This window comes from Paecilomyces variotii (genome assembly GCF_004022145.1).
Source record: "Paecilomyces variotii strain CBS 101075 chromosome Unknown C8Q69scaffold_8, whole genome shotgun sequence".
In the NCBI taxonomy this organism is placed as follows: Eukaryota; Fungi; Ascomycota; class Eurotiomycetes; order Eurotiales; family Thermoascaceae; genus Paecilomyces; species Paecilomyces variotii.
In genome coordinates, this window is record NW_021167147.1 from 1,498,638 (window position 1) to 1,511,854 (window position 13,217).

The window sequence follows — 13,217 nt, forward strand, 5'->3', positions numbered from 1 at the left end:
CCACCGGGCAGATTTCGAGCTTCCGCATAGCTAGAGAACTCACCGCCTTCTTCTCCGCCTTTGCATCTATCTCAGTGCCATAAGTATGCTGCTTATCATGGTTGTAGGACATCAATGATGATCTCCGTGGACTACTGCATAAATATGTACAAGGTTCCCATATACGTTGGTGTGGTATTTCATTATTTGCTTATTTGTTATAGTAAACAGATAGTAGTACCCCTGAGAGCAGATCCAGATCTAGCTCACACATCAAGCTAATCGATCCTTCTAAGCATCATGAGAGCTTCCGAACTGTTCGTATTCCTGGACGACCTCTGGCGTAATCTGGCGTCGCACTTGGCCCAGGGCATATTCAAAATGCTTCCACATGATCTGACCTTCCTGTCCTGTCTCTTCCTCCTCGTCTAATGCTGCATCTCCGGCAGTCTCACAGATGCTTACAATCTCCGCGCCTGAATAGCCTTCAGTCCTCAGGGCGAGATCAGCAATGTCGACCTCCGGATGGACAACGGACTTTCTTGACCAAATGCTCAGGATTTCCTGGCGCGCCTCAAGGTCCGGTGGCCCAATATACAAAATATTATCCAACCGCCCGGGCCGCATAAGGGCAGGGTCAAGTACATCCGGTTTGTTCGTCGCTGCAACGACAAGAACATTCCTCAATTCCTCAATACCATCCATCTCGTTCAATAAGGTAGTGAGCACGTTAACTCCTCCCTGAGAGGATGAGCCTCGCTTGTAGGCGATTGCATCTATCTCATCGAAGAAAATGATGCTTGGCCTTGCAGATCTAGCCTTCCGGAAGATCTCCCGGAGAGCTCTCTCAGACTCTCCGACATACATACTCAAGATTTCTGCGCCTTTGACAGCAAGGAAGTTCAGACCTGCTTCGGTAGCCAATGCTTTGACTGTTAGCGTCTTTGAGCAACCGGGTGGTCCGTATAACAGGATCCCCTTTTTGCTGTTCACATTGAGTCTCTTCATACGCTCCGGGAACTGCATGGGTTAGTCTCAATGTTTACTTCCAGTCAAGGGGGGAAATTCTCACCTGAAGGGGTCTCTGAACGGCTTTCTGAAGACGCCGTTTAATGTCATGCTGTCCACCGATGTCAGACCATCTAACCTTGGGCGTTTCAAGGAAAACCTCCTTCATGGCAGTTGGTCTGATATCTTGCAGTGCTAGAAGCACGTCGGCCTCGGAAATTTTCACCGACACGAGGCCGGTATCAGTCTCATGGGCAGCCGGCGCAAGAGATTCTGTATGACCTCCAGCAATGGACGCTGATTCAAGAACTTGTCGATTTCTTGCCTTGCGGCATGCGAGTTGAAGGAGGGCGAAAAGGTCGGCTCCAACATAACCGTGCGTCTTCTCCGCTATGATATCTATCATTTGATCACTTGGTTCCAGAGATGACCCTCGGATTGCTCGCAAAATTTCTGCTCTATCCGCCGCGGTAGGAACCGGCAACTCAACCTCAATAGCCAGTCGGTGCGGAGTCCTCAGAGCATCGTCAACATCATTGGGATGGCGAGTAGCAGCGACCACCAGGATGTTGGCACCCTTTATTCCATCCAACGTCTCGCACAATACTGATCCCAAAGAGCCCGGTTCCTGGGATGACTTTTTGGGAGCGATGAATTCCAATTGATCGATCAGAATCACACTAGGTTGGCAACGTAGTGCCTCTTGAAATGTCCTGCGTAGTTTCGTTTCGCCTTCTCCCACATTCCTGCTTATCATTGAAGTGCCAATAGTGAAAGACCTCTTCCAGCCAGCGGCTTCGATTTGTCGCAACAGTGATGTTTTACCAGTCCCCTTCGGTCCATAGATGAGAATCCCTCGGCTATGCTCGTAGAAACCGGGCATTTCAAGCCTCTGTAGGCCCGCGTTGAAGTCTGAAAGGCTTTCATTGATTTGCTCGATCTGTCTTGATAGCCCGCCTAGGCCGAACGATTGTACTTTCAGCGTTCTATCTCTATACGTGGTACCTCCGCCATCACCTATTTTCACTTTCGATTGACCGGTAAAGCGGTATATGGTATGAGATGCGCCAGGATTGGTACCCGACAGTTCGACCACCCTGAAGCTTCTACGTTGGCCCTTCACCTCCACTTCGAAGGTCAGATTAACGGCGAGAACTTCGCATCTTAACAAGGGATATTCTAGACACCATTCCCAGTGCCCGATATCGGTCTCAGGCAAGACACCAAAAACTTCGAGCTTCTCGGGATCTGTACATTCTTGCAGGCGTACAGTATCCACTTCATCGAGTTGCTGGTCCGCCTTGCATATCGAGACTTTATCACCAAGTTTGATGCCATAACATTCTTGTAGTGCCTTCGAAGTCTGTACGACGGTGTTCTGGATATTTTCGACTGCGGCCCAAGCGATGGCGGTTTTTGGAGACCCCTCTCCCAGTCTTAGATCGCAAAGGTCACCAGCCCTTAGTTTAAGGGATGCGAGAGAAGATGAAGAAAGGTTGATGCGGAACGAATCTCTCAAGTCGTTTCTCGGTTGCTTCGACAATGGCCTGACCGTGAATGTGCGGTTTTCAGCCATTCTGATATTCTCCGCGGTCTCCTAGCTTCCGCGCATGAACTGCGATTAGAATTACAACCGAGTACACTTTTGAGTCGAAAAAGATAAATGAAGGAATGAAGGAAAGAAAGAGAGCGTAATATGTATATGAATATATATACAAGAGGACAGCTGAGGGAACGACAGAGACATGCGCAAAGAGAAAACCCAAAGAAAGCAATCTATACGTAGGTTTTCGCGATAAGAGATTTCCACGGATCAAAGTTTAAAAAATCACTCCAGCCCCGCCAAATAACATACTAGTAACTCTACCACATTACTGGCTAGCTTTAAATTTTAGGGATTGACAGGCTTTTCCTTTTTTTAGGCCATTCAGTCGTTATGGCTGAGTTGAGTTAACTATCTTTATACTGACCGTTGCTAATATTCAAGTCTTCCGACGTACCCAGAGGGGTATATCACCGAGACCGATAAATGCGATCCGTTACTACTATCTAACTACCAAGTTAGTTATGACCGCGGAACCTAGCTAGCATTTCTTGTCTATGGTGCTCGAGAACTGCCTATCGCGCAAACAGGATAATCCGTAGCACGACGCAATGTCCTATACCGAGATTCTTCAAACTCAGCTTACGCGATGTGTCGTCCCTTAAATCAACCGGTGCGGTGCTTGTACCGACATCAACAGCGACGACAGCAACATTATTGTCGACCAACAATTACCTTTCAAAATCGCCGCTTCCCAGCTCTTGGGATTCATGCTATTCCCAACTCGAGACCTTCAACGGTATCTACGGACTCCAAGTCAGACGAGCTGGTGTCAGACATCGTCAGAGGACGATTGGACCATGGTGTCCAGGTTGACCAGCACGGACAGCTGGAGATCGTCTCCGAAGAAGTCAGTCGCCAGCCGCACAAGACTGCATTGATTCTGTCGCGAGCGAGCAAGTCTTTGGAGCTATATGACTTCATTCGATTGCTAAACCACAGGGTGGCTGCTAAAGGAAATCTTGATTTGGAAGGACCTGAGGAAGGTGACTTTGTTTCCAGGAAAAACTCGATCGAATGAATCTCGCTTTTCTAACAAATGATCCCATAGTTTTCCCGCTGCGTCACCACCGAACACTACAGAAACGAGATACTTGGATCCTCACTTTCGCAACACCAGCACAAGCTAGGGAATACCAGAAAGAAGCATCTGAGCTTCGCCATCTTGCCGCGCGCTTCATGTCCGATCCATCATCTGGCGTGAGAACACCTCACCATCTAGGTCAACATGGGCCGCGACCATACGATTATACCCTCACATCGCCTTTCCAGAGCCTCTCCCTCGTAGCACAGCTGGCCCCGTTTGACTTCAAGTTACAGCGCGGTATGAACACCCAAACGAAACTGACTCAGGAGAGACATCCGGGCCGAAAGACGTTCCCAGTGAGACTCTGGACTGGCCAGTTCAGCGGCCAGCTGAGTACAAGGACCATTAAGAACTTCCTAGAGCTGGACGGCCAAGCCCGTGGCAGCCCCTGGAGAATATCAGAGGGAGAAGATGCAGTCATACGATTAGCACACTATTTTACTTCAGGAATTTCACGAAACAACCTCGATGAGGATAGCGAGTCGCATATCTCAGGCTCTATAGGGAATTGGTGCATTGGGTTCCAGTGCGCATCGGATGCCAGGCGTTTTGTCCGTGTCTGGCACAGAAAACACTTCCCTGAACGTCTCGTTGGTTCCTCGCAGGTAACTATCAAGGCCGAATGTTTATTTTGAGTGCTACTCGTACCCATAACGATACACTTTTGACTTTTCAGTCACAGTATTATAAACCAGGTTCCGTTCAATATTATGTTTCTTCTTCCTCTTAAATGCTCCCGTATCCCATGCAAATGTACACCATGGCGTTATTTATACTTTGCGTACGAGTTTCATTTGCTACAAAGATGAGTGTGGCTTATAGTCAAGGCCAGCTCCAGTTTGCATTGCTTTACCTCGGGATAGTCGGACTACCAACGGCAAATCATCCATAGATACAGTGACCTAGTCGGTGTTATCCGCTTCTTGGGCGCCAGAGGGAATGCATGACACATATTAACGATCCGAATTCCCATTAATCAACTATCGGAGAGCACCAGAAACAATACGCAGAAAAAGACGCCATCTAGACAAGAGAATCAAACAACGGAGATACAGGAAGAAAAGGGACGTAGAAATGGTCACGGGGCGACGGGCTCATTTTGAAAACTGCTCGCTCAATGTCCCAAGAATACTCTCCAGACATTTCGGGGAAACGTAACAAGGGTCCCCCTGCGTAGTCATGAAAACAGAAGACAGATAAAACAAGCATTAGTGTGGCATCTAGCAGCATTTCCCACCGAGGTTGCCATTCGCGCCGCTTCCTTGATCTATGTTCACGCCTTGGGCACCAGCTTGCTCGGACCGAGAGTTATCCATGTCCTTTTTGATGTCCGAGGCCAGAGTGTAGAAAGCTTTCTCCACGTTAATATTGTTCTTCGCAGAGACTTCTAGGAATGGTACGCCAAGTTCATCAGCAAGCGCCTGGCCCTGTTCAGTTGAGACAGCTCTCTTCTCCTCCCAGTCGCACTTGTTTCCGATAAGCATCTTGTGTACACCTTCGCTCGCATGCTGTTCGACATTGGAGAACCAGGTTCGAATATCTATGAATGTGAATATGTCAGTTGCCATACACTGCAGCCTGACGTCAGGGTGTTCTTACTGTTGAATGAGCGCTCGTCCGTAACATCATAGACGAGAAGAATGCCCATGGCTCCTCTGTAGTAAGCCGTTGTGATGGTCCTAAAGCGCTCCTGTCCTGCTGTATCCCATATCTGGAGCTTGACACGCTTGCCATCGAGCTCGATGGTACGAATCTTAAAGTCAATACCGATAGTTGTTATAAACGACGGCGTGAAAGAGTCCTCGCTAAATCGTAGAAGACAGCATGATTTGCCTACACCCGAATCACCGATGAGCAACAGCTTAATCTGTATTATCCCAAATCGTCAGCAAAGCATGAAATCGATGGTGCAATCTTCCGCGAGTCTCACCAGAAAATCGTAGTTCCTAGTGCCCGCCATTATCGGTGGTAGCCAACGCAAAGGGATGCGATTGCGAACAAGAGCAGCTGAGACTAGTCGTTGGAGTGGTTTGGACACGAAGAGGTTCCACTCAATGAGTAGATAGCCTGTCAGCGATAAGATATGGCAGCGTCTACAGGCGCCTGCGATCGCCAGAAGATGGTAAGCGCGGACCTCCCCGTAAAGACGTTCGAAGATGCTTCGTCACTCTTATGATGTCGGAGATCAGGAGGTTTAGTCGAGATAAACGGCAATGGCGAGTATCCGCAATGTAGTGGCAAGGTGGCAAAGGCTTTCAATGAGACGCTAGCTTGCCTGTTCTATCTTGATGATACCAAGCAAGCAAAGCGTAGTGATGCGATGAACTTGGAAGGACGTCGCTGGGAGGGGGGTGCCTGGGCGTTTGCGCGGAGGTCGGAGTCGCTCCATGGATCGGGTCTGGAGCTGGTGGCTTGGGAGTGGCTAGTGCGTTGATGCAAGTTGGAAGTGTACCATATTATTTGCTCTTCCGCTCATGGCGTTAAAACCATTGCATTGAACCAGAACTATCATTGTAAAAGAATAAGGGAAATAATAAGATTGTAAAATAAATAAATCAGAAAGCTGCGAGCTTCTTATCTAATAGTGATCTCCTGCCCGAATTCCAGACGTTGAATTGAGTTACGCGAAAGTACAGTACATGCGAATATCATTTGTCACAACCAGCAGGCTTATTACCGAGTCAAATAGCTGCTTTAAAGAGAATCGATGCGCCGCTCATGATATCAGATATGTAATTTACGTAGATACACATAACTAAATCTATATACGTCTGTACATATAAGCAGGTGATCGCATGCGTTCTGCCTTGCAGAGCACGGCGCGCTTTTATAGATCGCCTCGCCGGAGGCCATCGTCTTGCAGGTGGCCTGGAAGGGAACGAGCTCCTTCAGTGGAATTTATCCAAGCCATTTTGAATATCCCCATCGGATCCTCTCGATGATCCTGAGCTGCTTTTCCGTGCCAGCGTTGATATTCATAAGATCACTCATATCTTCCTGGAAATCACGATAGACCGGACCCGGGAAAAACTTCTCAGCAGTTTTCTTAAGAACCTGGACTTCGCAAATAAGCAATCCGTGATCCTTATATGAGAGGATTCCATTTGGAGTAGGCGACGCAGACGTCAAAACCCGGTCAGCGTTACTGGTTTTGTCAGCCTCGTGTACAGTATTAGCCGTAAACTCGCTTATACGTACCGCAGTGCGCGTCTCATTTCATCTTGCTTCTTTCCTCTTCTTAGGCCCTTTCTATTTCCGAAGATTCCGCTGAGCCAACGGAAGACTGCATATGATGCTAAAATCCCAGGTGTAAGGCCGACGAAACTACTTGCAGTCAGTTCTCATATTCGTCATTATCATCTGAGAAGGTGATGCGTACCCAAATACAAGCTCCTGGCTTTTGAGTAAGGCATCAATGCCTCCAATTGCGATTTCCACATCGACCTTTGTCTTCTGTATCTGAATGAGAAGCGCACGAACAAGATTCCCACGGACAGTTCCGCGGAAGGGTTGTCGCAAATCCTGCTCATAGGCTTTCAGGACAGGCGTCAGGTCGCCTTCTCGGACTTTGGCAGTGATGGACTCGGTGTCTAGTTGGAATTGAGAGGCTTCTGCGGCGGGTTCTGGGTTGTCAAGTACAAAATCGACCACCATTCTCTCTAAACTTGCACGATCCGCCTCTAGACTGTTCTTGCTCATGATCGCGATTTCACTCTTCTCATCATGCCTTATGGTGCCGATCAGCTTCCCAATTGGTCCAATAACCCAGTTCTTGCCGAAGTCAACTACAGTTGAACCGAATTCAGCGATCCAACTTAGCAGTTCAGCCTTATGGTTCGTCAGTATTTTAAGAACAGTGCTAAGAGAGCAAAGTCCTGCAGAGACCGGAAGCCAGTATCGTACGAGAGGCGATGGACGACCATAGTCTCTGACTAGCATGTTGGAGGAGAACTCGTGGCCCGGTAAACGCTCTCTCAGAATATTGATTAGGCGTTCGATGACGAGAAAAGCGCGAGTATGGCTTTTGCTGTCGGCTCCATGACTTTGCAGGACATCAGTTTCGCACTCTATGGTTGAAAATACACCATCCTCAAACTCGTTCAAGCCAATATCGAGGTTCGTTGCATTTCGTAGAAGTGCCTCCATCAACAGTACACTCTTGGAGACAGTGTTGTGCCACTCATCACTGGATGGACTGTAGATACCGGCATTTGTGGCTTCCTCCTCAAATCCGAAAGAAAGACATTCATCCATAAGCAGACCAACGGCGCTTGCATGCATTTCCCTCATCATTTTCAATAACCTCCGTTTTCGCCTCGCCTCAGACCTGCAGACGGCAAATGGAGATAGCATCCTCAACTTAGCCCGTTCGATAGATTGCTCTCGAATGCTTTGGCGGACCAAATCATGGAACTTTCCCCAACGAGCAGAAATTGTCAAAGTGCCCATTGTCTCTTGGTTGCCATAGTGCCTCTTGAACGTCGAGTAGATCTCCGTTGCCCGGGAATACAACCTCCAAGGTGATGTTTGTATCGTATAGAGACCGGTATACCAATGTGACCCAAGTACCTCATCCCAGTACCAAATTCCGTCGTTCAGTGACAAAGTTCGAGTAAGGAAATTATCCATTACTACGCCTAGGGTCTGGACTGCTGCCTTGGCAGCGACCAACCAGAGTAGATCGTTCACATAATTATCGAGAGCTCCAGCTGAGAAATTGATGTTTGGTCCTAATTCTTGGACTTGGGACAGTATGTCAATGAGTCGATGCTGCTGCAGTAATGGTTGCGAAGATGTGACTGAAAGTGTCCGGACAATCGCAGTCAGATCCGCTGTATCTTTGGTCAGGTAAATAGTGTCCGAGGTCCTATAATCTCCGTGGGAGTCCTCCTGTCCATTGTGTTGTTGTACTTTTTCGGAGTCGCGCAATTGGAGTCTATCGATCTGTGCATCCAGACGACGGATGTTCCTAGAAACAGTTAGCATGATGTGGAACCAAAATGGGAACCTCAAGATAGGACTGACTCGATTACCACAGACATGGCGACTTTGGTTTTGGGTTTGAACGAAACCAAAGCCTGGAAACGCGAATTAAGTGACAATGGTTGTTGACACCTGCCAACAACGTGCAGCCGGGAATTGTTGTTCCTGGGCTTAAGAGTATGTCGTCATTAGAGTACGATTTATTTCCACGGCCAATAATCTCGCGATACTGAAATATTTATGCAAAACATGCAAACACCTTGCTCGCAAAATCCGACTCAAATGAATAAATACGCCTTCATAGCTTGGATTTAATCGTCTATACATCTTGGCCACTGCCTGGGATCTCAGGATGCTTCAAGTCCAGAGCTTCTTCTAAGTAATAGTTAGTTATTAGTTAACTATAGTTATTATTATTAGGTAGTTATTACAGGCAAGCACAGAACAAGCATCACGGCTGACTAAGTCACATCTGTCTTGTGGGGCATATCCATGGATCCGTAAGAAAGTTCAGCAAAATGTTCAGAGCCTCCCGATCATCACAAGTTAACCACCAGATACTAATCTCTCGCCTGCATCTGACAAGATGGGTGTCCAGAAGAAGGTTCGGAAGTATGCTCAGATGAAAAGAGCAATCAGTCTACGTGACAGTCGGCTGTTAGTCAAGGATGTTCTCTTCTCTTAATCTACCAGATTGCTAACAGCATATAGGAAAGAAAACCAAGAAAAGAGCAAGCAGAAGACAGAGGAAAAGAAAGATGATATCGTCAGAGAAGCGTAAGCTCACCGTCTGCAGGTTTCTATATGGATCGAAGACCGACCGTATCTTCCTACTTACACACTCTTCAGTCCCCAGGTTTCCTCCGCTCTCTTTTTCCAATACAACACTGCTCTTACGCCCCCATATTCGGTACTGGTCGATACCAACTTCCTATCGCACACTATTCAGCGCAAGCTCGAAGTGGTTCCTACAATGATGGATTGCCTCTATGCCAAGTGCATTCCTGTCATCACGGACTGCGTCCTTGCCGAGTTGGAGAAGCTAGGACCGAAATATCGACTAGCTTTGCGCATCGCAAAAGATCCCAAATTCGAGAGAATAAAGTGCGATCATAAGGGTACATATGCAGACGATTGTTTAGTTGACCGGGTCATAAAACACCGCGTCTATATTGTGGCGACAAATGATCGTGACCTGAAGAGGCGAATCCGGTACCGTCCTCGCCTCTGCACCAGCATAGTAGGAACTAAGACTAACAATTTTTCTAACAGAAAAGTTCCGGGTGTCCCTATTATGAGCGTCGCACGTGGAAAATACGTGATTGAGCGTTTACCTGATGCACCAGAAAAATGATTTACGTCCCCCCATCCACCGACATTGAGGTTCTCGAAATCGATAAAGGACACGGCCAACCTCGTTCTTCGATAAGCCAACCGAATAAGCCAGGCGAGCATGGAGCTTTTTCCGCCTCGACCTCTAACGAGAGAAGCAGACTCTAGTCTCGCACCATCATGGCATCGTTCTCCATCTAAGTCCTTTTCTCAGGGCGTAAGGGACATGATACCGATTTCTTCCCTAACACTCTTACTGTTGGGGAAAGGGATCTATTTCGCTACATACATACGGAAGTTAGAGACAGCAGTGCCTGATCGTAATATTAACGGTATGAAGGTGGCATCTTCAAAGGTACTCTCTTCCTGGAAACGCAAAATCAGACATTACAGGATCGCGTTGTGGAAAGGCCATCTCAAAGGACGTGCGTTTCATGAAGGTTTTATTTAGCGACATGATTCATCATTACTTTGATTATACAATCGTCCACGCAATATGTCGGGCCATAGTGGTTTGTTCATTCCCGTTAGGGTCATGGGCATCTACGGCGCATGTTGTTCTGTCTCTCGGCCAAAATGGCCAGTCATGGGATCTAGTGTCATTTGCCGAATTGAATGACGTGTCGGCCAACCTTATTAATGATCATTCAACCGTCTGCAACAAAATGCTGATATCTTAAGTATGCCAACCCGAGTTTCAAGATGACAACACAGACTTCTGCTATTCAGCCCATCTTAGCTGCTAGAGGTTGGTTTTGCTAGCGGAAGCATATACGACTAGGATCGGCTGCTCATTTGTGGGCTCCCAATCAGTTGCAACGCGTAGTAAATTAATTTAATTGAAGGTCATATCCTCGTACCCTTGGGAGACCCATTTGTTGTAACAGGAACCAGATTCCTCATATACCGGTCGACCGTAATGATATCAATGTAAATATATTAGTGAGTAGATATCTATCAGCAGTTGAAACATACACCTAACATGCGACATAGCGATGCGCACATTGAGCTGTGCAGAAAAAGCCCCAGGACAGTCCAAGAGACAGGCTTGAGAGGATGCTATTCAACTAAGCGCCATCAATCTCAATACCAGGCCTTGCAAATCTAGATACGGCGGGCAATAACAAAGGACCAAGGCGAGATGTGAACATTATACATAAAAATCTATGTCCGTAACTAATTATTAAATGCTGCTGTAACAGAAAATATTGATGATAGCCGCTAGTTCAGCATCATCAAACGAAACGCGTATCCTGAAAGTTTCTTCTGGATACAACCAGAAAATTGACTACCAGACTCCGAAGTTGGCCAGGAGGTGGACTCCCGTGCAAGGTTCGATTCGACTACCTCATCTGGTAGATCTCACTCAGACTTGTTGGCGGCCTTCGCAAGCCTTTGCTCTCTCTTTCGCTTCATACTCTCGGGCGAGTATTCAGTGTCAAGCAGATAATCCCACCACCTAAAGCTGCTAGAATAGTTGCCAATGAATTTCTCGTGGTGTAGGTCATGGTGGTCGGCGCCAGCCCAGAACGGGAGGAAATGATGTAGACTCCAGGGGAACTCGTAACCGCTGTGCGCGTCGATGGCCTGGAACAGACGCAAGACAATCCAGACGTACATCGTGACGATATGCAGGTCTCCAGTGAAGGCACACCAAAGGATCGGGCAGCCGACGGTACCGAAGCCCAATGCCATCACTTCGATCGGAGAAGCATACTCAGCCGCTAGACCGAATGGTGCCGAATATTGGTGGTGGATCTTGTGAACGGCCTTGTAGAGAGGACCCCAGTGGAAAGCACGATGCGAGAAGTAGTGCCATGTGTCCTCCAGCACAAAGAAGATCGCAATCTGATACGCCATCGTCCAAACCGAAGGGAACGGGACCGAGGTTTGGAGGCCGCAAAACTGGGCCATAGGGTGGAAGAGCCAGATCTGAGGCAGTTCGACAGTGAAATGGCTAAGCAAGACCAGTTTGGCACAGTCCCATTGCTCCTGCACAGAGGGCACTTTGTTCTACTCATTGTCAGTCTTGGGGCTCACTGCACTCGATATTGGTTACACTCACGCTCTGGATCTTATATTTTCGGAACCATCCCAGGGTGTCGACGATAACCCACGGCAATGACCGACCGAAATAGACGAGTTCGTGCATCACAAAGGACATGATGCCAGTCGCTAGGACATCATTCTGCATCCAGGCGTACCATGCCGCCCACAGCCTCTCAACGACGTTTAAGTGTACATTGTACTTCGAGATCTCCTCGAATTGGCCCCAGTAGGTGTCTGGAGGAGGGGAAAGCAGAGTGGTAGAGTTCCTAGTAGAGTCAGTCTAAGAACTGGAGGTGCTTTTTTCCCTGTTCATTTTTCGTTTTCAAGTTCGACATACATCTTGGCGGCTTGGTGGACAGAGCCACAGAAGCAAGAAGGGCCTTTTTTTTTTCAACGGCGGGAGACGGGCTGCAGTCTCCTCTGTTGTTTCTTGGGAGTGTCCTGAGATGTGATCGCAGTAGGAGACTCAAAGGTAGGAAAGGTGTCTACTAAGCCTGAGGCTCGTTGAGGGTAGGGGGGTGTTGTGTAGTGTCAAACCCCTAGGGACGAGCCGTATTTCAGGGACGGGAGAGAGCACAGGCCACGGGAGCCAGCCAGACATCCGAGTGGCGCGATTCCTGGGATTACCAACCGGCCCTCGCATCATTCCATCGAGTAAACGCCGTCTTCCCCTGACCGGTCGCCTACTATTGGACGGTCTCCCTCGGCAGTCTCACCAGCCGGTGTCGGGTGAACCACCGTGGATCGACAAATCGAACGTAAATCCCGGGTGCCTAACAAGGCTACACTTTTTGCGATTGTTTCTCTGTAATTTGCACTTTATAACTAGAGATTCTATAGTAGCCTATTTTAAACTATAAGAAAAGTAATAGTTAAGCGCTTATAATTAAGTAAGCTAAAAAAATCTATAATTTAATATTAATATTAAATTTTAATATATATAAAGTAATTACTTTTTAAAAATTTTTAAATATATATATTATAAGTAAAATAATATAATAAATAAGTTTTTATAAAATTTTATTATTATTTATTATTTTTAAAATATTTAAAATAATATATAATATAATTTTATAATAATTTATAAAGTTTTAAATTTAAATTATTTTTTAATATTAATAATAAATTAAATTTAAGCTTAACTTAATTAAACTTAATTTATTAAGATTATTATTA

General features: G+C 46.9%; 6 protein-coding genes across 6 annotated transcripts; 2 read left to right on the forward strand and 4 right to left on the reverse strand.

Moving 5' to 3' along the window:
* Positions 1 to 146: 146 nt before the first annotated feature.
* C8Q69DRAFT_435260 (putative AAA family ATPase) lies at positions 147 to 2,775 on the reverse strand. The gene is made up of 2 exons (XM_028628546.1): positions 1,052 to 2,775; positions 147 to 999 (listed from the first exon to the last, which is right to left on the reverse strand). Exons 1-2 carry the CDS (start codon positions 2,561 to 2,563, stop codon positions 271 to 273), a joined length of 2,241 nt encoding a protein of 746 aa, XP_028483964.1. The 5' UTR covers positions 2,564 to 2,775; the 3' UTR covers positions 147 to 270.
* A 37-nt stretch (positions 2,776 to 2,812) lies between these two features.
* C8Q69DRAFT_323566 (hypothetical protein) lies at positions 2,813 to 4,605 on the forward strand. Its single transcript, XM_028627396.1, has 2 exons — positions 2,813 to 3,576; positions 3,642 to 4,605. Exons 1-2 carry the CDS (start codon positions 3,180 to 3,182, stop codon positions 4,310 to 4,312), a joined length of 1,068 nt encoding a protein of 355 aa, XP_028483965.1. The 5' UTR covers positions 2,813 to 3,179; the 3' UTR covers positions 4,313 to 4,605.
* A 292-nt stretch (positions 4,606 to 4,897) lies between these two features.
* C8Q69DRAFT_508668 (GTP-binding protein SAS1) lies at positions 4,898 to 5,637 on the reverse strand (the record flags this gene model as incomplete). The annotated part of the gene is made up of 3 exons (XM_028633003.1): positions 4,898 to 5,217; positions 5,277 to 5,544; positions 5,608 to 5,637. The coding sequence occupies 3 exons, from the start codon at positions 5,635 to 5,637 to the stop codon at positions 4,898 to 4,900; spliced, it is 618 nt and encodes a 205-aa protein (XP_028483966.1).
* A 629-nt stretch (positions 5,638 to 6,266) lies between these two features.
* On the reverse strand, positions 6,267 to 8,838 carry C8Q69DRAFT_473526 (ATP synthase regulation protein NCA2-domain-containing protein). Its single transcript, XM_028631048.1, has 4 exons — positions 8,703 to 8,838; positions 7,057 to 8,646; positions 6,876 to 7,001; positions 6,267 to 6,822 (listed from the first exon to the last, which is right to left on the reverse strand). Exons 1-4 carry the CDS (start codon positions 8,717 to 8,719, stop codon positions 6,576 to 6,578), a joined length of 1,980 nt encoding a protein of 659 aa, XP_028483967.1. The 5' UTR covers positions 8,720 to 8,838; the 3' UTR covers positions 6,267 to 6,575.
* Positions 8,839 to 9,246: 408 nt separating this feature from the next.
* Positions 9,247 to 10,014, forward strand: C8Q69DRAFT_446220 (FCF1 small subunit; the record flags this gene model as incomplete). The annotated part of the gene is made up of 3 exons (XM_028629118.1): positions 9,247 to 9,317; positions 9,372 to 9,437; positions 9,510 to 10,014. The coding sequence occupies 3 exons, from the start codon at positions 9,247 to 9,249 to the stop codon at positions 10,012 to 10,014; spliced, it is 642 nt and encodes a 213-aa protein (XP_028483968.1).
* An 897-nt stretch (positions 10,015 to 10,911) lies between these two features.
* Positions 10,912 to 12,675, reverse strand: C8Q69DRAFT_420480 (putative C-4 methylsterol oxidase). The gene is made up of 3 exons (XM_028628389.1): positions 12,379 to 12,675; positions 12,058 to 12,307; positions 10,912 to 12,005 (listed from the first exon to the last, which is right to left on the reverse strand). Coding segments are annotated over exons 1-3 (903 nt in total). The 5' UTR covers positions 12,381 to 12,675; the 3' UTR covers positions 10,912 to 11,354.
* Positions 12,676 to 13,217: the final 542 nt, after the last annotated feature.